At 43.9% G+C, this 25,989-nt stretch overlaps 1 protein-coding gene across 1 annotated transcript; it reads right to left on the bottom strand.

The window, feature by feature from the left end:
* Positions 1 to 3,795: 3,795 nt before the first annotated feature.
* LOC124545911 (cuticle protein 7-like) lies at positions 3,796 to 24,787 on the bottom strand. The gene is made up of 4 exons (XM_047124872.1): positions 24,773 to 24,787; positions 8,340 to 8,465; positions 4,902 to 5,090; positions 3,796 to 4,218 (listed from the first exon to the last, which is right to left on the bottom strand). Exons 1-4 carry the CDS (start codon positions 24,785 to 24,787, stop codon positions 4,114 to 4,116), a joined length of 435 nt encoding a protein of 144 aa, XP_046980828.1. The 3' UTR covers positions 3,796 to 4,113.
* Between the last annotated feature and the right edge of the window lie 1,202 nt (positions 24,788 to 25,989).

The raw sequence follows: 25,989 nt of genomic DNA, 5'->3' as shown, positions 1-25,989 counted from the left end.
CCTTAGTCAGAGGAGAGCCCGTAAACCTGGTGTCAAGAATGGTCATTGGAACAATGGTCCCAGGTTACGTTCACGGACGAGTCCAGGTATAGTCTGAACAGCGATTCTCGCCGGGTTCTCACCTGGCGTGAACCAGGAACCAAATACCAGTCGGAATTACATTCACTCCAGTGTCAATACGAACATGTCATCGTAATGGGTGACTTGAACGTAGACCTGCTAAGAGACACTCCCTCCGCAATAAACCTAAGAAGATTGTTTAGTTGCAATAGCATGAACATTCTTCCATTACAACCTACACACCATACGGCTCACAGTCATACTCTTATAGACGTAATCGCAACGAAACAGACTGACAAAGTAAGAGATGTTGGTCAAACATCGGCCCCTGGCCTCTCAGCACATGATGTAATATTCCTGGCCTACTCTGTGCAGCCCCCAAGGATCAAATCGCGTTACATAACTTGTAGGAACATGAAACGTATTGACCTTGACGCTCTAACAGCCGATTGCTCAGAAATCTCATGGAACCAAATAATCAGAGAACCTACAATCGACGGCAAAATTAATGAACTTGCTGATAAACTCACTGCCCTCTATGACAAACATGCACCTGTGCGCACAATCCGTGTAAGAAAATCTCCTGCTCCATGGCTGACAGCTGAATTACGTCAAATGATGACTAATAGGGATGCTGCCCACAGGCGTTTCAAGGCCGATCCAAAACCCGAGCGTTTCGAAGAATACAGAAAGCTACGGAACAGAGTGAAACAATGCATTCGCAATGCTAAAATCAGGCACGCTCGCTCCCTTGTATGCAGCGATCTGACGCCCACGACTCTATGGAAGAATCTCCGTAGCTTGGGGGTCGGAAAGGCAAAATCGGAAACTACTTTTCATGTGTCAGCTAACGAATTAAATGAATTCTTCTCTGCACCTCTGAATACCGGCACGGTTGATAATTACCGTCCACAAGAATCCCCAAACAGGATAACTTACAACGATAGCTTCCATCTAAAACATGTAACAACAAATACGGCAAGAAAAGCAATAATGAGAATCTCTTCTGATGCAATAGGCAACGACAGTATCGGTATAACCATGATTAAGAATGTTGCCGATATCTTAGTACCTGTCTTAACAGACATATTTAATTTTTCCCTCGTGAACGGAATATATCCCACTGCATGGAAAAGAAGCATAATTCGACCCATCCCTAAGATCGAAAACCCGCAACTGCCTAGTAATTACCGACCAATTAGCATACTGCCTGCTGTTTCCAAAGCACTCGAATATATTGTTCATGACCAAATCACTGAACACTTGGATGAATTCAGCCTATATGACAAATTTCAATCCGGTTTCCGTAAACATCACAGCACAAACACTGCTCTAATTAAAGTAACAGATGACCTGAAATGTGCCATCGACAATCGAAAGGCAACAATATTGACGCTACTGGACTTCGGCAAAGCTTTTGACACTGTTAACTTTGACATATTGCTCAGAAAAATGCAACAGCTTAATTTCTCTGATAGTGCAATGAGATGGTTTGAAAGCTACTTAAAAGACAGACAGCAATGTGTTGTCTGCGTAAATGAAAAATCTTCCTGGAAGCATGTTTCCTCGGGAGTGCCACAAGGATCAGTCTTAGGACCACTTTTGTTTTCTTTATATGTCAACGATATTTCGTCGGTTCTGTCCTCCTGTAAATATAATTTCTATGTCGACGACCTCCAGCTCTACCTAAGCGTCAGACCTGAAGACGTAAACACTGCAATCGCTCAGATGAATGATGATCTGTCTTCGGTAGTGACATGGGCGAAAAGCCTGGGGCTTAAACTAAATGCAAAAATGACGCAAGTAATCTTAATAGCCCATCAGAAATTAATAAGTTCAGATTTCCGCGAACGGCTACCTCCTATTCTGCTCGACGGTACTCCAATACCATATCAGAAAACAGTGAAGAACTTGGGTGTAACTTTGGATGAGCATCTCAACTGGGCGGAGAATACAGTCGCAGTGTGCCGAAAGACATCTGCTTGTCTCTATGCTCTCAAAAAGTTTCGGATCATATTTCCACAGGACTTGAAACGCCAGCTCGTGCAAGCACTCGTTCTACCGAACCTCCACTATTGTGATGTGATTCAACAAGGCACGAGTAGTGAAAACAAAAGACGGCTAGAGCTAACCATGAATGCCTGTGTGCGTTACACCTGCAACATTCACCGATATGATCATGTTAGTGCTTCATACTCCGAGCTAAAGTGGCTGCGGCCGGACAAATTGCGTGACTACCACACTCTATGTCTACTTCACAGACTCCTCGTCGCGCAAGCACCCCAGTACCTTGCTTCAGAGATTAAAAACCTGTCATGCCATCATAATCGAAACACGAGGTCACTCTTATTTGGTATCCTAACTGTGCCCACTCACAAAACAAAAACTTTTGCAAACTCCTTCTCAGTTGTCGCTGTCCGCCTCTGGAACAAACTGCCCCTTACCTTGCGCAAAATTCAATCTCCTGCTGCTTTTAAGAAGAAGTTGAAGCATTTCCTACTATCATCCTCATAAAGTTCTCCACAAAATTAATGTACCAGGCCAATCCTCTCATCTGTCAAATAGCAAAGCTAGCGTCTCCTATCTTGCTCCTGAGATGCCTTCCCCTTCATATATCTCTATTAGCCAGGCAATCTTCTTTTCCTTTATATTTCTTTAATTATGTTTCATCATGTCTCTCTATTCTTCTCCTCCCTTCACCATGAGTCTCCCTCATACTCCTTGCTGCCAGCACTCCTATCTCAAATCTGTCTCTTCAATAATGTCTTATTGTAACAGTACTTATGATCTACGAATATAAACTCTATATGTATGTATTTTTCCAGGTGTACCTTTCTAATTGTTTATTTCACTTTTTGTACTAGATGTAGCTTAACATGCCTACTAAAACGTATGAATGTAAAATAAGTAGAATGCCTGGTTAGATGTAAGAGAGGGCCTGATGGCCCTAATCTTGCCAGGTTAAATAAATCAATAAATAAAAAATAAATAAATTAATTAATGTCCTTGAAAGGGACCTGTATGGAGGTCGTGGTTTGATAGTGTGGGGTGGGATTATGTTTGGTGCACGTATATCCCTGCATGTCTTTGACAGAGGAACTGTAACAGGTCAGGTGTATCGGGGCGTCATTTTGCTCCAGCATGTCCGCCTTTTCAGGCATGCAGTGGGTCCCACCTTCCTCCTGATGGATGACAACGCACGGCCCCACCGAGCTGCCATCGTGGAGGAGTACCTTGAAACAGAAGATATCAGGCGAATGGAGTGACCTGCCTGTTCTCCAGACCTAAACCCCATATAGCACGCCTGGGATGCTTTCGGCCGGCGTATTGTTCCACAACTTCAAATCCCTACGACACTTCAGGGGCTCCGACAGGCACTGGCGCAAGAATGGGAGGCTATACCCCAACAGCTGCTCTACCACCTGAACCAGAGTTTACCAACCCGTTGTGCAGCATGTGTACGTGTGCATGGTGATCATATCCCACACTGATGTCGGGGTACATGCTCAGGAGACAGTGCCGTTTTGTAGACCATGTGTTTCGGGAAGGTTTTCTCAACTTATCACCAATACCACGGACTTACAGACCTGTGTCGTGTGTGTTCCCTATGTGCCTATGCTATCAGCGCCAGTTTTCTGCAGTTGTGTGGCACCACATGCTGCAGTTATCCTTAATTTATGAGCATGAGTGTATGAAATAGACAAAATGGTTTAGTGAACCAACACTTTATTCAGTTTTATAAAAACACTAATAAATACAACTTGTCATATAAAAAACTACTTAACTGTTACTTTGTTCAATGTATCAACAAATAAATACAATAACAATTCACGTCTGTCATTATATCATCGCATGGAGTCGTCGATATGTACAGTTCCCTGGCGTGATTGTCACACACACGTATCACACATGAGTTTTTTTAGCGTCAGCGGTAGCTGTATAAGCGAGTAGGAAAGGGATAAGGAAGAGAAGGAAGAAGAAATATTCTCGGTGGCCGATGAACGCGCTGGGTCGTCGGTTTCAGTGTTCCGATGTCGGAGTCGGTGCTCATCCTCAGGGGTGGACGGGCAGCGGCAGCGGGCCGTGGGGCGCCGGTGGAGGTGGTGGTGGCGGCGGCAGCGTGGGCGGCTGTGGGGGCGGCGGCAGGGGGTGTCCCACCTGCGGGACAGAGGCACGTGACACACCACACAGCAGGTAGAAGACTACTGGGAATCAGTTTTACGCCCAAGTGCCACAGAAACAACAGCTTTAGTGTAGACATTATGTATCTGTTATTCTGGTCACCTGCGCATTGCTGTTGTTGTTATGGACTGGTCTTTAGTCTTAAGGCTGGTCTGATGGAGCCCTCCAGCTAGTCTGTCTTGTTTAAACCCTTCCACTTCTGCATAGTTAACACTAGATACATCCATCAGTACCAATTTGTTGTAGTCAGTCCTTGATGTTCCTTGCCATATTTATCCCTTGTAGTTTCCTCCATTACCAAACTAACTATTGCTTGATGCTGTGGATCACCCATCACCTTATCTGTTCTATTAGTCAAATTGTGGCATAAATACCTTTTCTCAACAATCTGATTCAGCATTTTGTCAATAACCAATTTATCAGTCCAATCTTCAAAGTTCTCTGAGAGAATTACTATGTCATCGTAAAACCTTGAAGTTTTTATTTCTTCTATTTGAACATTAATTGCTTTCCCAAATTTGCCCTCGATTTTCATTTACTGCTAGCTGCAGTACTGTTAGTTAGCGATCTGAGTAATTTACAAGGGTCGTATTACGGAGCAAGTGACATCACTAATGCATGTGGTGTTTGGCTCGTGTAGTGGTGTATACGGTACTCACCCTCTTGACTACGGCGTTGAATCCGTTGTGGGGGTCGGCGGTGTACTCGACGATTCGGATGGTGCCATCCGCATCGGCCAGACTGTACGCTCCACGCACCGTGTCCCCCTCACGAGTCTCCCACTGCTCCTTGTGGTCTCCCGTGTGGGAGTCCTTCACAGCATAGTCGTACTGGTAGTGAGCTGGGGCCTGCCAACACAGTGTTGCATCGTCAGGGGCTGGTCACCTGTCGTCTAGGCTCTGGTGTAGGATGTAGGACCAGGCACGGTCGTGATTTCGCAGCACAGCGCTACTGATAGTGAAAACTGAAGGAAGATTGTGTAACTCAGCATAGTCCTTCATCAGAGACTGGTCACCTGTCAGCCATGCACTGGGAATAAAGGACAGCATATGGAGTGAGATATCTAGCCAGAAATAGTTGAGATCGTCTTAAAATAGTCCTACTATAAGATGATGTTACTAAGCTTAATGTTCTATCTTCAGAGGCTAGCCACCTCTCGACTAGGTTCTGGTGTGGAAGGGTTGTGTAAGACATCCAACTACGAACAGTTGAAATAACTGCAACGAAATCCTACATCTAGTGAGGACTGTATTATGCTGGTCCTAAGCACAGTGGTCTATCATCAAGGACTCGCCCCATGTCGGCTAGGAGCTGGGAATGAAGGGTGGCACACACTAAATGATATTCAACCAGGAGTGAATGAGATCCTCACATAATACAGCACTATTTACAACTAGAGGATACTGCTGCTTACTACAGCACAGCGTCCCATCGTCAGACAGATACTAGAAATGACGGGCAGCACTTCATGAGAGGTAGGGAACAATCGTTGGCGACGCCCTCCCGGTAGTGGAGACCTGAGGGTAGGTCTATTCAGCACAGTGATCAGTTGTCAGTGACTTGGCCCTTGTTAGCTACAGAATGCAGACAGGTAAATGGTGGGAGCACTCCAACTGGCCGTCGTAGACATACTCAGCAGACTGACATATTGGTAGTGAGGTCTTGGTAAGTCGCCTGCTCAACATACGATCACTTGTCAGTGGACAGTCCCCGTCAGCTAGGAACTGCAGACAGATGATAGCATATGCTAGAAGAAGACCAATGATGCAGGTATGTGACGCTCTTGTCACAGCCATACAACTAGTGAGGCTTGACGATGGTGTTAGTTCAGTGATCAACAGTCAGTCGCTAGTCCACTGACAGCTAAAGGATATGATGGAAGAGTACCAACCAAGCATAGGCGAGAGGCTCACAGCAGAGTCGCACTGATATTGAAAAACTAAGCAGCAGGCTATTCAGGATATTAGTCAACAGTCTGCATTGCGTAAATACCTATGAGAAGACTATTTCGTACAGACGACAGCATACGGTGAAAGGTCGCCAATCAAGGACTGACGAGACAGTCACGTGTTGTCCTACAGTTTGTGGGCTGAGTTCGTAAGCCACGTATATATCAACGATAAAAGAAAAAGAAATTGACTTTCATCGGTGTTGGTAAGCATACGTATCAGATCAGGCGCGACGTGTAGTTTGTAGGCGGGCAGGCCTTTTCAGCGTGTGATGTGATTCTGCAGATACAGGTAAAAGACCATAAAGACTGAGACAGCTGCACAGACGAAAACGGAATTGGATAAAGTTCATGCGAAATCAGCACTGGCGCTGAAGGCTATTTGGGAATAATGAGTTTCATTGAGGACATCAGAGGTGGCCACACGTTGCAAACCTTTAGGATACGGTAACAGACTTGAACAGAAAGGAACTGTGAGAAACGATTTTATTGTATAGATTTAAAATCAATAGGTACAAATATCCTGCAAGAAACATTTAATTCGTAAAGCCAAGTGGGGTCTTGGTGAAGTGACTGCTAATCAAGAACAGATAAGGACGAATATTTCGGTATTTCTGACAAAATTTAGGCTCCGTTCAGATCAATCACCAACGAAGATACCCAGATCACTGGAGGTGACTGGAGTGCAGGTGAGTATCATGAAGGTGGTAAAGGAGAGCACCAAAGAAATGGAAGACCGACTTTTCGACTGCAAGGCGATGGCGTCCCCAATTCCAAGAGTGTTACTACGCTGACATAATTGTTTGCCAAAGACAGAACCATAGCTACTCGTTTTTAGGCTTCAATATTCCATAGTTCGGACATCAAATAAGAATGATGCACAAGAAAATGTTCTTTCACAATACAGCTCGCCAACAGTTGTCACAGAATCGAAGCAAGAATCAGCTGGTATTTTACCCGGCCTCTCGTCCATCTTATTCTCCTCATACAGCTACAAGAGATTTAGGGGTACTTTCCAACTTGAAAACTTGTCTTGGAGGAAAGAACTTTCATTACACGAGGAAGTCATCATCTTCACGACAGAATCTTTTGAATTTAAATATCATATATATACAAATCTTTCAAGTGACACCCATGCGTTTTTGGATCCGTTGTCATACATGTGGTGTTTTAAAAGTTTTGAGGTAAAACTCTACAGTAGAGAGCTACTACAAATCATGTACTTTAAGTGGTGACTGAGTGGATGACATATTTGCCAGACAGAGTCAACGACTACACGTTGGACGTAGATAATGTGTGGCTCTGCGTGAGTATGCTTCACTTACATTACTTGTATTTCCCGTATTTTATTTATTGTAATGGCACTATATCTGTTCTACGAACAATGCTCCAATATTTATTAATATGTACAATACCTTGTGTAGAATACAGTATTAAAACTGTAGAAATCATCAAAATATCCACTGGTATGCTGCCGGTCTATAGTGTCCAACGGGCACAATATTTCGGCGATCATACATGTCGCCATCATCAGGTGAACTGACGGACTGAGTTCCTGTAAACGTGCCGCCATAGCGTACGGATCTCCGTGCCGGCACGTTCACAGGAGCTCAGTCCGTCAGTTCACCTGATGATGGCGACATGTATGATCGCCGAAATATTGTGCCCGTTGGTCACTATAGACCGGCAGCATACCCGTGGATATTTTGATTATCAAATACGCCGGGAGAAACTCTAGAATCACATGTAGAAATCATGGTCAATGTTTAAGAAACATGTATTTTGCAAGTGGTTGGCTATCATTTCCTGTCCATTGAGGCTCTTTTGAATAGTTTGGAAGAGATAACTACATAAAAATTCAGTGAAAACCTCTGGCCGAAATTGGTGACAGAATTACGAGGCTGCATCCGGAAAAAACAAATACAGTGAAAATCTCTTATCGATATTGATGGCAAAAGTAGGTGGCTGCATGCAGAAATAAGGCAAACTTTTCTTTCTATAAATGGTTTTTCTTTTCTTTGCTGATGTACCAAACTGCGCTTATTAGCATTATTTTGTTTCTAGTTAACGGTAACACACACTGTAGAATTCTTCAAAATTTTTGACAGCTGCCATGAATGCAGGTACCCGCAAGCCGTCACATACTTACCACATAGTCGTAGATGATCTCGTGCTGAGGTGGTGGTGGTGGGGGTGGAGGTGGGGGGGGTGGTGGAGGCGCGTGGCCGTGGATGACGCCACCACTCACCACCGCCACGAGAGTGGCCGCCAGCACCTGGACGGAGAAGAAGCGACACTGTTAGCGACGCCGTCTGTGCACCACCCAATCACATACGGTTGATGCTACATGGAAATTGACTACAGCTTCTGTAGCTGCATTCATACACGTCTTCATAAAATTACTAAAGGTATTCGGGATTAATAAACAGAAAAATAGAAAAGAAAACTGATGACACATCTTAACTAGAGACGTTAGGGAGTTAGTTACACAGGTTGTCCCATGCAAACACCATTGCGCAATTAGGGATGCTCATTGCCGGAAGAGCTCACATTTTCTGGGTTTCTTGCAGAGACAGTTCTGCTACGGTACATATGACATGTGCATTACTGTGTGGGTGTGAAGTGGGGTGGCTACTGGAAACGGTCTCCAAAAATGAGGTACGCGGATTAGGGCAGTGTGGAGCACGAAAAACCGGCCCTGACTACTAGACTGATCACTGAAGCCCGCAAATTGTCGTCTATTGTTTTCAAGCTATTGCGGCTACATTTCGTATTGTCACTATTTCTTTGTTATCTAATTATTACATGTTTATCTGTTTGTTGTCCTATTTGTGGTGTCACCGCCAGACACCACATTTGCTAGGTGGTAGCCTTTAAATCGGCCGCGGTCCCGTAGTATACGTCGGTCACGCGTGTCGCCACTATCAGTGATTGCAGACCGAGCGCCGCCACACGGCAGGTCTAGAGAGACGTCCTAGCACTCGCCCCAGTTGTACAGCCGACTTTGCTAGCGATGGTTCACTGACAAATTACGCTCTCATTTGCCGAGACGATAGTTAGCATAGCCTTCAGCTACGTCATTTGCTACGACCTAGAAAGGCGCCATTATCATTTGCTATTTATCTTGTGATGCATGTACCGTCAGACCGATGTTTACCAATTATGGAATAAAGTTAAGTACTCCAGAAGCTACGTACTTACACTCCTGGAAATTGAAATAAGAACACCGTGAATTCATTGTCCCAGGAAGGGGAACTTTATTGACACATTCCTGGGGTCAGATACATCACATGATCACACTGACAGAACCACAGGCACATAGACACAGGCAACACAGCATGCACAATGTCGGCACTAGTACAGTGTATATCCACCTTTCGCAGCAATGCAGGCTGCTATTCTCCCATGGAGACGATCGTAGAGATGCTGGGTGTAGTCCTGTGGAACGGCTTGCCATGCCATTTCCACCTGGCGCCTCAGTTGGACCAGCGTTCGTGCTGGACGTGCAGACCGCGTGAGACGACGCTTCATCCAGTCCCAAACATGCTCAATGGGGGACAGATCCGGAGATCTTGCTGGCCAGGGTAGTTGACTTACACCTTCTAGAGCACGTTGGGTGGCACGGGATACATGCGGACGTGCATTGTCCTGTTGGAACAGCAAGTTCCCTTGCCGGTCTAGGAATGGTAGAACGATGGGTTCGATGACGGTTTGGATGTACCGTGCACTATTCAGTGTCCCCTCGACGATCACCAGTGGTGTACGGCCAGTGTAGGAGATCGCTCCCCACACCATGATGCCGGGTGTTGGCCCTGTGTGCCTCGGTCGTATGCAGTCCTGATTGTGGCGTTCACCTGCACGGCGCCAAACACGCATACGACCATCATTGGCACCATGGCAGAAGCGACTCTCATCGCTGAAGACGACACGTCTCCATTCGTCCCTCCATTCACGCCTGTCGCGACACCACTGGAGGCGGGCTGCACGATGTTGGGGCGTGAGCGGAAGACGGCCTAACGGTGTGCGGGACCGTAGCCCAGCTTCATGGAGACGGTTGCGAATGGTCCTCGCCGATACCTCAGGAGCAACAGTGTCCCTAATTTGCTGGGAAGTGGCGGTGCGGTCCCCTACGGCACTGCGTAGGATCCTACGGTCTTGGCGTGCATCCATGCGTCGCTGCGGTCCGGTCCCAGGTCGACGGGCACGTGCACCTTATGCCGACCACTGGCGACAACATCGATGTACTGTGGAGACCTCACGCCCCACGTGTTGAGCAATTCGGCGGTACGTCCACCCGGCCTCCCGCATGCCCACTATACGCCCTCGCTCAAAGTCCGTCAACTGCACATACGGTTCACGTCCACGCTGTCGCGGCATGCTACCAGTGTTAAAGACTGCGATGGAGCTCCGTATGCCACGGCAAACTGGCTGACACTGACGGCGGCGGTGCACAAATGCTGCGCAGCTAGCGCCATTCGACGGCCAACACCGCGGTTCCTGGTGTGCCCGCTGTGCCGTGCGTGTGATCATTGCTTGTACAGCCCTCTCGCAGTGTCCGGAGCAAGTATGGTGGGTCTGACACACCGGTGTCAATGTGTTCTTTTTTCCATTTCCAGGAGTGTATTTACTAGACTCAACTCCTTTAACTGTGCCCGCATCTCGTGGTCGTGCGGTAGCGTTTTCGCATCCCACGCCCGGGTTCCCGGGTTCGATTCCCGGACGGGGTCAGGGATTTTCTCTGCCTCGTGATGGCTGGGTGTTGTGTGCTGTCCTTAGGTTAGTTAGGTTTAAGTAGTTCTAAGTTCTAGGGGACTGATGACCATAGCTGTTAAGTCCCATAGTGCTCAGAGCCTTTAACTGTTCCAGACCTCACGCCAGCCTGCGTGAGCTTAAACACGTGCCTTTCGGCTTCCTCCTAGCGGCTTGGCTGTCTTGCCAAGTCACTACACTATCTACTCGTAGTGGGCAACAATTAGTGCGTAATTGGCGAGCGGTCTGTATTGTGGCCCGTTTTTCGTGCACCACCTGTACGATTCTCGTGCGCAAAACGTCTAAATTGCACACAGATTAACCGTTAAATTCTGGCAATCTGTTGTGGCCGAGCGGTTCTAGGCGCTTCAGTCCGGAACCGCCCTGCTGCTACGGTCGCAGGTTCGAATCCTGCCTCGGGCGTGGACGTGTGTGCTGTCCTTAGGACAGTTAGATTTAAGTAGTTCTAAGTCTAGGGGACAGATGACCTCAGATGTTAAGTTCCATAGTGCTCAGAGCCATATGAACCATTCTGGCAGTCTATGATCCAAGTGCAGTGTCGACTCCAGCCGTAGTGAACTGGCTCCAACAATTTGAAGAAAGCCGGATAGACTTACGGTAATGCTGATACAGAAGGAAAGAAGATCTTGCACCATGCGATTACCATCTCTTCGGCAAACTGAAATTCGTTGTTGGGGGAAAGAGATTTTCCAACGATGAAGATGTTCTCACAGTGGTTTTCTACAGCTCTTGTGGCTAAGGAGCGGATTTTATATCGTCGGGGAACTGAACGATTTGTAGAACATTCTGACTGGTATTCACGGAGACTTGGTGACTATGTTGATGAAATAGTGCCATGCATATTTGTCATTTTAAAGTGTAGTGTAACATTCAGTAAAAGTTACTTGGCCAGCCATAATATTGTCATAACTTAATTTTTGAAATCTTCTCATTAATTTACGTCTACAGCAACATAGATACTCCGCAAACCACCGTACAGTGTGTGGCGGAGGGTACCCTCTACCACTACTAGTCATCTCGTTTCCTGTTCCACTCGCAAACAGAGAGAGAGAAACGACTGTCTTTATGCCTCCGCATGAACCCTAATTTCTCTTTTCTTATTTTCGTGGTCTCTACACGCAGTGTATGTTGGCTGCAGTAGAATAGTCCGGCAATCAGCTTCAAATGCCGGTTCTCAAAATTTTCCCAAAACTGTTCCTCGAAAAGAACGTCGCCTTCCTTCCAGGGATACCCATTTGAGTTCCCGCAGCATCTCCGTAACACTTAGTGTCGTTCCAAGCTACCGGTAACAAATCTAGCAACCCGCCGCTGAATTGCTTCGATGTCTTCCTTCAATCCGACCTGGTACGGATCCCAAACACTCGAGCAGTTTTCAAGAATAGGTCGCACCAGCATCCTGTTTTCAGTCTCGTTTACAAGTAAACCACACTTTTGTGAAATTCTCTCAATACACCTTTCTTACTACAGTTCTCCCTTTGCAGCGTTACGCCCAGATATTTAAACGACTTGAATGTATCAACCAGGACACTAGTAATACTGTATCCGAACATTACAGGTTTGTTCTTCCTACTCATCCTCATTAACTTACATTTTTCCACAATTACAGCTAGCTACCATTCATCACACCAATAGATATTTCGTCCAAGTCGTCTTGTATCTTCCTATACTCACTCTACTTCTACACCTTACCGTACACCATAGCATCATCACCAAACAATCGCAGTTTTCTGCCCGCCCTGTCCACCAAGTCATTTATGTATATAGAGAACAACAGTGGTCCAATCACACTTCCCTGGGACACTCCTGTCTCTGAACCGGCCGGGTTGGCCGAGCGGTTCTAGGCGTTACAGTCCGGAACCGCGCGACCGCTATGGTCGCAGGTTCGAATCCTGCCTCGGGTATGGATGTGTGTGATGTCTCTAGGTTAGTTAGGTTTAAGTAGTTCTAAGTTCTAGGGGACTGATGACCTCAGATGTTAAGTCCCATAGTGCTCAGAGCCATTTTGAACCTTGTCTCTGATTACCATTCGCCATCGAGGACAATATACTGAGTTCCATTACTTAAGAAGTCTTCGAGCCATTCACATATCTGGGAACTTATTCCTTTTGCTCGTACCTTCGTTAACAGCCTGCAACGGGGCACCGTGTCAAACGTGTTCCAGAAATCTAGAAATGCGGAATGTGCTTGTTGCCCTTCATCCGTAGTTCGCAGTACATCAAGTGAGAAAAGGGCAAGCTGAGTTTCGTCGAGGGATGCTTTCTAAAACCATGCTTATTGGTGAACATAAACCCAACAAAGTTTATTAAGTTCGAACTGACATTATTTTGCGTTTACGAGAGTAAGACGTGGCGTTGTATTACAGAAGCAAGACAAATAAAAGCAAGAGAGTTTCATAGGATTTGTCGACTTATAAAACCCTTCGCTTATGTAAAGTGGTGCAAGAACCTTTAAATCTTCAAAAAAATACATACACGCTAATGGGAAAAACTGCTAATATGAAACCAAGATGGAACAATAATATGGAAAATCAAGAGAAATATCCCGAATTAGAAAGACCGTAAAACGGTATTGTATTTCTCCTCCATATTTAACTTGCAATAGAGGAAACGAAAAAATGCTCGGAAGCGTGATAAAAATTCAAGATGACAGGATAACTGTGTTATGAGTTACTGATGAGGCAATTATCCACAGATAAAATGAGGAAGATTTACTGGACCCGTTGAAGAGACCAAATATCCTACTGAGCAAAGAGTATTGACTGAGAGGAAATGAAAGACGAAATTATTGACAAGCATCAGAAATGAAATTAGTGATAATTTCATCTTTAAACTGGGGGCCGCGTAGATAAGGTGAGGGAAATCTGTTAACTCAGAACCAAAGTAAAACACGGTAGACGGTGCAAGGAGGACATAATAACAAGGCTGGTACGGGCAAAGAGGGCATTCCTCACATAAAGGAGTGTTGTCACTGAATGTTCTTCTTTAGTTGAGCAATAAATTCCTGAGAATGAACGTCTGAAGCATAGTATTGTATGCGGGGGAATCATGGACTGTGGGAAACGCAGAAAGAAGAGAATAGAGAAGTTTGAGGGTTGCTTTACAGAAGCGTGCTGAAAATTATGTCGACTAGTAAGAAAAGGATAGATTTTCCAATCAATCAACAAGGAAAGGAATTGGTGGAAAACACTGATTTACTGATTTACAAAAAGGGCGTGGCTGGTTAGAAATGTTTTACGGTATCAGGGAAAAACTTTCAGGATGCTAGAGAGGATCGTTGAGCGAAAAACTTGTTGTGGTGGAAAGAAATTGGAATATTTCAAACAAATAAATCAACACACTGAGTATAAGTACTAGCACGGGATGAAGATAAGTACAGAAGCGAAAATGGTGGCGGGGCACACCAAACCAGTCACAAAAAGTACAAAAGAGCTTATGAAGGACAAAATCGATTCCTTTATTGCTGTAGCGCAACACTCAAATATCATCTTTATCATCACCTGTAGCGGTAGTCGTTATTAGTCCACTATTCGACTAATCGGTCTTCCAGACTTCTCCAGACTTTATGATCTTCGGGGGTACACTTCAAAGTAACTCCCTGCCCATTTCTTGAGTCACCCATTCATTTTCCAGCAGACTGTAATCAAAGTGATTTTTACCATGAGGAATCCACTGAATCATTTCTTGTCTCACTTCGATCAATTCATCCCCGACACCTGTACTTAAAATTATTAACCACTGCTATAACATTCTCAATATCGAAGTAATATCTTGTCAATTTCCTGAGTTGTTGACTGATCTTTATTTATTTATTTATTTTTATTTATTTATTTATTGTTCCGTGGGACCAAATTAAGGAGAAGTCTCCATGGTCATGGAACGAGTCAATACATGAAATTATAACACGATAGTAGAAACAGACAAAATGAAATATAAAAAACATATTCAGGCGACAAGTCGTAAGTTTAAATAAAGAGAATCAACAATGTAACACTAGAATTTGCTTAATTTTTTTAGCTCTTCCAGGAGCTCCTCGACACAATAGAAGGAGTGAGCCATGAGGAAACTCTTCAGTTTGGACTTAAAAGAGTTTGGGCTACTGCTAAGATTTTTGAGTTCTTGTGGTAGCTTATTGAAAATGGATGCAGCAGAATACTGCACTCCTTTCTGCACAAGAGTCAAGGAAGTGCATTCCACATGCAGATTTGATTTCTGCCTAGTATTAACTGAGTGAAAGCTGCTAACTCTTGGAAATAGACTAATGTTGCTAACAACAAACGACATTAAAGAAAATATATACTGTGAGGGCAATGTCAGAATTCCCAGACTATTGAATAGGGGTCGACAAGAGGTTCTCGAACTTACACCACATATAGCTCAAACAGCCCGTTTTTGAGCCAAAAATACCCTTTTTGAATCAGAAGAATTACCTCAAAAAATAATACCATACGACATAAGAGTATGAAAATATGTGAAGTAGACTACTTTTCGTGTTGAAGTGTCACTTATTTCAGATACTGTTCTAATGGCAAATAAAGCAGCATTTAGTTTCTGAACAAGATCCTGGACATGAGCTTTCCACAACAGCTTACTATCCATCCGAATGCGTAGGAACTTGAACTGTTCCGTCTCGCTTATAATATGCCCATTCTGTCTGATCAAAATATCGGTTCGTGTTGAATTGTGAGTTAGAAACTGTAAAAATTGAGTCTTACTGTGATTTAGCATCTAATTATTTTCCACAGGCCACGAACTTATTTCATGAACTATATTATTTGATACTGTTTCAATATTACACACAAGATCCTTCACTACCAAGCAGGTGTAATCAGAAAACAGAAATATTTTTGAATCACCTGTAATACTATAAATATCATTTATATAAATAAGAAACAGCAGTGGCCCCAGAACCGACCCTTGGGGAACGCCCCACTTAACAGTGCCCCATTGGGACTGAACATCACTACCACTCTCAATATTGCGGAGAATTACCATCTGCTTTCTGTTCTTAAAGTAAGAGGTGAACCAACTGTAAGCTACACCCCTTACTCCATAATGGTCCAACTTCTGCAGTAACATTTTGTGGTCAACACAATCAAAAGCCTTCGTTAAATCAAAGAAAACACCTAGCGTTCGCAACCTTTTATTTAATCCGTCCAAAACCTCACAGAGAAAAGAGAATATAGCATTTTCAGTTGTTAAACCATTTCTAAAACCAAACTGAACATTTGACAGCAAATTATGTGAATTTAAATGCTCCAGTAACCTTGTATATACAACCTTCTCGATAACTTTAGCAAACACCGATGGCATAGAAATAGGTCTAAAATTGTCAACATTATCCCTGTCTTCCTTTTTATAAAGTGGCTTCAATACCGAGTACTTTAATCAGTCAGGAAACCGACCACTCCTAAAGGAAAAGTTATAGTTGTGGCTAAGTACTGGGCTAACATACATAGAACAATACTTCAGTATTCTGCTAGATACCCCATCATATCCATGAGAGTTCTTGGTCTTTAGTGATTTAATTATTAACTCAATCTCCCTCTTTCAGTATCATGGAGGAACATTTCAGGCAACAGTCTCGGAACACTTTTTTCTAAGAGCGCTATATGATTCCCTGTTGGGACTAGGTTTCTATTTAGTTCACCTGGTATATTCAGAAAGTGATTATTAAATACTGTACATATATGCGACTTATGAGTAACATGGACATTCCCACTACGCACTGACTCTATATCCTCGGCCTGTCTCTGCAGACCAGCCACTTCCTTTGCGACTGACCATATGGTTTTAATTTTATCCTGAGACTTAGCTATTCTATCTGCATACCACATACTTTTTGCCTTCCTAATAACATTTTTAAGCACCTTACAATATTGTTTGTAATGGGCTGCTGCATTTAGATTTTGACTGTTTCTGTTTGTGCTAGTACCCTGTTTTAACGTTCTAACGGAAAGCAACTTTCAAAGAGCACGAGAAAAGTCTTGAGAATAGCATTATATTTATCGTCTACTGTATCAGCGCTATAAACATCTTGCCACAATTGTTCCTTGATAAGGTTTACAAAGGTCTGTACAACAACTGGATTAGCTTTCCTAAACAGTTGATGACTATATTTAACACGTGTTGCAGCACAAAAATCTTTTAGAGTTAAAACTAGTGCAGCATGATCTGAAAGGCCATTCACTTAACAGAATGCCCTCGTAGTAATGAGGAATGAACATAAACGTTGTCTATGGTTGTTCTACTGTTCCCTTGCACTCTCGTTGGAAAGAATACGGTTTGCATAAGATTATATGAATTAAGGAGGTCTACCAGCATCCTTTTCCTTGCACACTCACTTATACAATTAATAGTGAAGTCACCACATATAACTACCTTTTTGCATTTCCTATAAAGTGAACCAAGAACCTCCTCTAGCTTTAACAAAAATGTTGTAAAATCGGAGTCTGGGGATCTATAAATAACAACAGTTAGAAGTTTAGCTCCATTAAATTTAACCACACCTGCACAACATTCAAACACCTTTACAGTGCAGTACGTTGAAACATCAGTTGACTCAAATAGGATGCCGTTTTTCACATACATGGCTACTCCCCCACACCGCAAAGAGCTCCTAGAAAAGCTGCCAGCCAACCTGTATCCTGGTAAAGGAAGCTTCTGAATTATCTGCTTATTTAAGAAGTGTTAAGATATATCAATAATTTCAGAGTCAACATCTATAAGCAGTTCACAAACTTTATCTCTAATACCTCGTATATTTTGATGAAATATACTAATTCCCTCATTACTCGGATACCTAAGCTTTGTCGAAAGTGGTTCCTTTGTTAGAGAGACTTCCCTTAAGCAGGAATACCTATCAGCTGACTTCAGTCTAAAAAAGGTGCAGCTCTAACACCCACTACTGCAGGAATTTTCCCATGAGTGATCCCACCACCCCCACCTATGGTGTCACCTATAAGCTTTGCCAACCTCCCGTTCCCATACCTCTTAAGGTGCAGGCCATGTCTAGTGACATGCAACAGTCTGTCATCTAAGTGCTTTTGCAGCATGAGGAATACAGTGAAACATTTCCTATCTTGCTTTCATCAGTTCATTCCAGACAAATGTACTTAAATTTACTAGCCATCGCAATAACTTTCACAACTTTAGACGTGGTCATGCCTCTTCCTCCTGATCTTGCACCTTAGCCTTATTCTCAACATGCCTCTCTACACAAGTTCTTGCAGCTCAGTTGTAGTCTTGGCGGCCTTCGTGTGCTTCATGTCGTCACGGCATTGTTACACCTTTGGTATCGCTGTACAATATTTTTAATTTTCCGTTTCACCAGTCTTTATTTTATCTTGCTGAGCCTCTATCTGGTAAGCAACATTTTACCTAGACTTAACTTTCGTTACTTGTCGTACAGTTAGGAAGGCTCCGGTTTTAGAGATCTATTTTACTTTACCAGGTCGTTTTATACTTTTACATCCATTTATCGAAATGATATGCCCTGCATTCTGTCATATTTTGCCTTGACTGATGAACATTTTTACTACAGTTGGACAGAGAATGTTGGGTCGTCTTTTGGTTATCGCCTCAACTAAGTTATGAAATAAACCTGAATACATACTTTTTCCATATAGTTTCGTGTTCAGTTAAATTACATTTCAACCGAAGCAGGATTTATACGTCTCGCTGTTGTTCATGTACAAATGTAACCCTGAAGATGTGATCCCAGCGTCATGAAACTAGGTGATTCATAAATACTGTTTATCACACAGCTGAAGCAGTGTTTTTCACCATGATACCTCTGGGAGTCGCTAAATGAGTTATGCATTTAAGTGCCGTATCTCTCTGTGCCGTAGGTTATAAGACTAGGGAAGTCTTGGCACATTAACTTATTTTCCTAAACGAACTGTTAATATTTTATATTCTCAGATGCCTTTCTTTCACAGTACGTTAGATTTATATTTTCAATTGTACTTAGTACAATAATCCTTCTACTGCCTCGATAGTATGTCGTTTATCTTCCCGGTATCCCATCAGCGGCATTGATGAATCACATTACACCTATGGTATTTAACTCTGAGGACCTCACTCACATGTGCCTTCAATACCTCGAACATCTGTCGAAACTCTTGCGCAGAAACAAACAAAAGGAGGAAAGAATGACAGTAGTACAAGAAAAGTGGCTCGGACGAAATATGCTAATAAATGAACTACGTCCCACAAAGTTCAGAGATCAGAAAATTCGTCAGGAGAAGCAGAAAGCAGTTTCCTTGAAACTGAGTCACCTTTTCTATCTTTTTCAGTTCTGTATGCTGTATATCCTAGACATAACCGAATTGTAGCCTTACTGCACATGTTATTTAATTAATTGATACAACAACCTCACCGGACAAAAACTGGTGACATCTTTAAAACAACACTATGGTCGCTCTGAGCCGTGTAGTTACTGTAGATATGATAGCAGGCTGTCATGTTGTCTTCCAGCCATGACGGAAGTCATGCCAGAGAAGTGTTGTTCAAGTGGTTCAAATGGCTCTGAGCACTACGGTACTTAACATCTGAGGTCATCAGTCCCCTAGAACGTAGAACTACTTAAACCTAACTAACGTAAGGACATCACACGCATCCATGGCGGAGGCAGGATTCGAAGCTGCGACCGTTACGGTCGCGCGGTTCCAGACTGAAGTGCCTAGAACCGCTCGGCCACAACGGCCGGCAGAGAAGTGTTGTGATTGTGTGTGTGTTTATGTGTCACTGGTTTCTGTGGAATCAGCACAGTAAAGACGGGTGGACGCAGAGACGTGACACAATAGCAGAAAAATCTATCGTGTCTGTACGTGCCCGAGGACATGCCACGAATGAAGTTTCTGGATTTATTGTTAGGTCAACGTGGACTCTGCAACGTTTGAACAAGAAATACTCTACCGCTACCTGCCGTGTAATACTGGTCGCAAAAAGATCCTAACCGACAGCGACTGGACGTAAGTGTGACGCCCTGTCAGTGACTGTTCGATACCTGAGGGGAGCTGCTCGCGTCAATGAATGCAGCGGCTGATGTGAGAGGACGCAGTCACGCCGTTGGAGAGCGATTGTGACGAGTGTGCGGGTGAACGAACGCCGACAAACAGAGCAAACGATGACTGAGATAACGATCGCGTTGAGAGATTGCCGTGGCAGGGTCCTCATAAAGCAAACCTGCTTGACTGAGAGGAACATGCTTGCGTTTCGGACAGTGTCAAAGACAGGCTCGCGTAGCAGATGTAAGAAAACGAGCAGTCTCCGATGAAATACTTCAGGAAAGCAGCAGATGAATTCAAGTATTACGGTCTACAATGCATGAACACGTTAAGGAAGATTTCAGAGTGCAAGAACACAGACTGATATTTGTGAATGAATTATCTGGCAGCGACGTGCAGTGGCGAACTGCAACTTGCCCTGCTTTGTAGGCACAATTACCAAACGACGTGCCTCGGTCACGCGTGTTATCCTATGATTAACTAGCTGTTACCCGTGACTCACCTCACATGTCAGTAGTTTTCTTACGATGAGTCATGGTGAGTAAGTAAGTTAACTGTATCTGCAGCAACGTCAGCTCCTCTCACGTGTCAGCCTGTTCGGGCATACACAGCTCATGATGTGTCCCCCCGTCTCACTCCCCACACATTCTCTAACCCAACTGCCCCAACCATACGATGATGCGGCATACACAGCCTCACTATTGAATGGTGTGTCCAAAGGGGCATGAGCTCCTACACATTATACAAAGCTATTCGGGTAGCACAGTACTCGAGGAGTGTACATAAAGGCTTTTTAGGCTAGGGGGCATTTTGAGGTGCTCTGATGAATACTCACTAGTCGCTTCACAGCAAGGGAAGTCAAATGGCATTCCGAATAAACACACTTCGACTGTCACAATTTTATCTGTAAACCGTCGAAGTATTCGTAATACTACGTTAAATAACGAAATTCCTAAGATGCTGAGGAAGTAGAGGCTGTTGGAGTCTACGTTCAAAAGGTGACGCACGATAGAAGACAAGCGAAGACTAGTGGAGATTCGTGCGTCCGTGAAAACATCTACGCGCGAAGCGTACAATGACCACCACCGTCACACCTTAGCGGAAGATCCGGTAGGAACCCGAGAAAATTCTGGTCGCACGTGAAATCGCTAAGCGGGTCTAAGACTTCCATTCAGTCCCTTGTTGACCAGTCTGGCAGCTGAAGATAGCAAAACTAAAGCCGAAGTTATAAATTTCATGCTCAAGAAATCGTTCACGCAAGAGAACCGTACAGACATACCGACATTTGACCATCGGACAGACTCCCGTATGGACGCCATAGAAATAAGCGTACCTGGCTTAGAGAAGTAACTAAAAGTTTTGAAAACAAATAAATCACCAGATCCGGATGTAATCCCAGTTCAGTTTTACAAAAAGTACTCTACGTTATTGGCCCCTTACCTAGGTTGCATTTATCGTGAATCTCCGGTCCAGCACAAAGCCCCAAGCGACTGGAAAAAAACGCGGGTGACTCCAATATATACGGAAGGTAGAAAAACGGACCAGCAAAATTACAGACCAATATCCCTGACTTCTGTTTGCTACAGAATCATTTAAAAATTTCTTAGTTCGAATATAATAAACTTTCCTGAGGCTAAGCAGCTTATGTCCATGAATCAACATCGCTAGTGCGAAACTCAGCTTACCCTTTTCTCACATGACTTGGTGAAAACTATGGATGAAGGCCAACAGGCACATTCCATATTTCTAGATTTCCGGTAAGCATTTGACACTGTCAGATTGAAGCAATTCAGAGGAGGGCTGTTAGATCTGTTACCGGTACATTCGAACAAAATGTAAGTGTTACGGAGGTGCTTCGGGAAATGAAGTGGGAATCCCTGGAGGGAAGGCGGCGTTCTTTTTGGGAAACACTATTAAGAAAATTAAGAGAACCGGCATTTAAGCTACCTGCCGAACGATTCTACTGCTGGCAACATACATCGCGCGTAAGGACCACGAAGATAAGGTACGAGAAATTAGGGCTCATACAGAGCCGTACAGACAGTCGTTTTCCCCTCCGTCTATTCGCGAGTGGAACAGGAAAGGAAACGACAAGTAGTGGTACAGGGTACTCTCCGCCACGCACCGTACGGTGGCTTCCGGAGTACCTATGTGGATATCGATGTAGATACACTGTGCAAAATTTAATAAGTTACTGTTACAAAGTATACGTCGCCACCCGTAGTACAAATGCGTACAGAGCATGTACACACTGTCCAGTTTATCTTGACCAATTTATGAAGCAAATGTTGTTTAGCTGTCGTATGAAGAGCAACACGTCTAAGCCGCCCGGATAGCAATGCGTGTTAATATTCCGTAACCGGTACGGGGAGGAGCCGCAGAACTGGATCGGTTATGCCGGCCAGCCTGGATGTGGTCTTCAACCGATTTCCCACATCTCCACTAGCTGAATACCGCACTGGTACCCACGTCTCGCTATAACTACACGATATGCAAAATTTTGAAAAACTTTCGCTCACTTTCATATGAATAACACTACACGCAGGCAGTTGTGCACACGTTCCGTCCCGGGTGGAAACTGGGTGGCGACATTAAGGGCACTCCTTGAATTAACCACGACAAATCCGTTAATAACCATGCCGAACCCGCCCCGTTGCGAGACAAATGTACAAGAGAAAGGAGAATAAGAACAGCAATACATGTATTTTGAATGGCACCTTATCTTTCTTATACGAAAACATCGCGTTTTTGAAAAATACCACAAAACTAACTTCTACTCTCCTGTACTGGGACAAAGCGTAATTACCATGAGAAAGGTAAGGATGTGTTGGATGACGATCATTTTGTCTTTAGGAAAGGTAAAGGCGCCAGAGAGGAAATTCTGACTTCGTGGTTGATTACGGAGGCAAGACTAAAGAAAAATCAAGACATGCTCATTGGATTTGTCGACCTGCTAAAGGCGTTGAAAATGTAAAGTGGTGCAAGATGTTCGAAATTCTCAGAAAAATAGGGGAAAGTTATAGGGAGACACGGGTAATATACAATATGTACAAGAAACAAGAGGGAAAAATAAGAGTGTACGAACAAGAACGAAGCGCTCGGATTAAAAAGGGTATAAGACAGGGATGCAGTGTTTCGGAGCTACTGTTCAATTTGTACATCGAAGAAGAAATGATGGAAATAAAAAGAAAGGTTCAGGAGCGGAATTAAACTTCAAGGTGAAAGGATATCAAGGATATGATTCGCTGATGACATTGCTACTCTGAGTAAAAGTGAAGAAGAATTAATGATCTCCTGAATGGAATGAACAGTCTAATGAGTACAGAATATGGACTGAGAGCAAATCGAAGAAAGACGAAAGTAATAAGTAGAAGAGATAACAACAGCGAGAAACTTAACACCAGGATTGACAGTCACGGAGTAGATGAAGTTAAGGAATTCTGCTACCTCGGCATAAAGAATAACCAGTGACGGACGGAGCAAGGAGGGTATCAAAAGCAGCTATTGTCAGCAAACAAATGAACACACAAGGAAAGTGCATCAGCCAACCACTTTCAGTTGAAGTTTTGTGTACACTGGTGTACACTATTTTAACACAAGTCCTCAACTGAAGACGGGTGGCTGAATGACTTATGTGCATTGTCCTTGTATCTTCATTTGTTTACTGACAGTAGCGGAAAGTCCGCAGCTCGTGGTCTTGCGGTAGCGTTTTCGCTTCCCGCGCACGGGGTCTCGGGTTCGATTCCCGGCGGGGTCAGTGATTTTCTCTGCCTCGGAATGACTGGGTGTTGCGTGTTCTCCATCATCACTGACTCGCAAGTCGCCGAAGTGGCGTCAACTAAAAAGGACTTCCCCGCAATGCCATACGATCATTTCATTTCAGTACCGGTAAATGGAAGAGCTACCGAACTCCGTGTAACCACTTTTGTGCCAAGTTCATCGAATATTTATGTTTCCCTGAACGGTAAACTGGGATACGTTATTCAACAGATAATGAGGAGAGGAAGTGGATTTCCATACAAAAAATGTGGGTGCTATTAAAAATAGACGTACTACTGTTCAGATCTTGGTTCAAAAAAGTTAAACATTTACATAATGTGACACAGTATTCAGTGTGTGGCTAGCGCTGTAACGCTGGCTATTTGACGCGTGGTGATATACTGTTTAGTATGTTGACGACTCTGCGTATCTTTTAATTCTTTGTTTCTCCCGCGGATTTTGACGACGGTTTTATCCTACCATACGTGGATTGTCATGTGCTGTCCAAGTTCGTCTTTCGACTGTGTTTTGGAGATGTATTAGTCATCATTCGTTGTTCAGATAGGATGTCCGTCTGCCCTTTCATTCAGGACCTTACCGAAGAATGACGTCTTTACGTGCGTTTGTGCCCGGGAATTTGTGGCACATGAAGTATTAGTTTTATATGACCTAATGAAATACTTCCAGGTTATGAAACCGGTCGTCGTACATTGAAAACACAATAAACAGTTATTACGGATTTCGACTTTCACTCAGTTTTAATGTAGACTATTTTACCATTTCTGACTTTAAATTGTTCGATTGTCCGTAACATTATATACAAGTTTCTTAGCTGTGGTTGTCCGACCTATAAGGTTATTTGTGAGCAACCTTTGATTGATATACTTTTTATCTTGATTTTCGACAACAAAGTTATTTGGCGCTGGCCAAGATAAACCCGACACATGGTTTATGTAGATGGAGATATTAGAAACAGCAAAGGTGTCACGAATAGCGGGGCGCCCTGATGGGGTTGAAGGCTGTACAGCGGACACATGTAGACTTACCAGAGCGATCTTCATGCTGCGATGGCCGCTTGCGACTGGCCAGCGAGAAGGCGGTCCACCGTTTTATACCCTGCGATGCGGACGGCGGCGGGGGCGAAAGCTCGTACTTCCCGGCCCATAACAGTTACCGCAGCACCAGGCCGTGGCGGCGACGGGGCCCAAGAGCACGCGACTCCAGCCGCTCCAGAGGCCGTGCTGGAGAAGGGCCACGTCCAGGCCGAAAGGCCCGGAACTGCCGTCATTGGAGACACTGCAGTCTGAATGGCCTCTGGAAAGATGCTGTCGGAATCTGCAGACGCCAAGGTTCTTGTCGATGGTGTTGTGGTCTTCAGTCCAAAGACGCTAGTCCAACCTCTTCATCTCCGCATAACTGCGGCAGCCTACATCCATCTCAACCTGCTTACTGTGTTCAAGCCTTAGTCTCCCTTTAACATTCGTCAATTCCGCGTAGCACCTCATTTCAAACGTCTGCGCTCTCTTCTTATACATTCTGATTGTCGTCCACATTTCGCTTCCACTCCTGACAAACACTTCCAGAAAACACTTTTTGCCGCTGCACTTGATACGCAGTGTTAAATTCATTCCGTTTTCAGAAGTCTTTTTCTAGCTATTGTCGTTTCATACCGTCTGTATTTCTGCCACTGTCGGTTATTTCCCTTCCCATCTTCTACCTACAGGCTCCCGTTCCATAATCTAATTCTCTCAGCTTCGTCTCATTTAATTCGTTTACACTCCATTTTGATTTTGTTAATTTTCATCTCAATCTATATGTTGAGCAAGCACTAAAGGAAACCAAAGAAAAATAGGAATTAAAGTTTAGGGAGAAGAAGGTTTGCCGATGACATTGTAATGTTGTCAGATACAGCAAAGGACTTGGAAGAGCAGTTGAACAGAATGGACAGCTTCATGAAAGGAGGATATAAGATGAACATCAACAACAACAAGACAAGGAAAATATGATGTAGTCGAATTAATTCAGGTGATGCTAAGTAAATTAGATTAGGAAACGAGAATCTTAAAGCAGTGGATAAGTTTAGCTATTTGAGCAGCAAAATAACTGATGATTTCAGAAGTACAGAGGACCATAAAATGTAGACTGGCAACGGCAAGAAAGCGTTTTTGAAGAAAAGAAATTCATTAACATCGAATATGGATTAATTGTTAGGAAGTGTTTCCTGAAGGTGTTTCTCTGGAGCGTAGCTATGTATGGAAGTGAA

Source organism: Schistocerca americana, chromosome 8, assembly GCF_021461395.2.
Source record: "Schistocerca americana isolate TAMUIC-IGC-003095 chromosome 8, iqSchAmer2.1, whole genome shotgun sequence".
Taxonomy (NCBI): domain Eukaryota; kingdom Metazoa; phylum Arthropoda; class Insecta; order Orthoptera; family Acrididae; genus Schistocerca; species Schistocerca americana.
The sequence above is the reverse complement of the archived record's forward strand: the minus strand, read 5'-3'. Positions and strand labels throughout refer to the sequence as shown.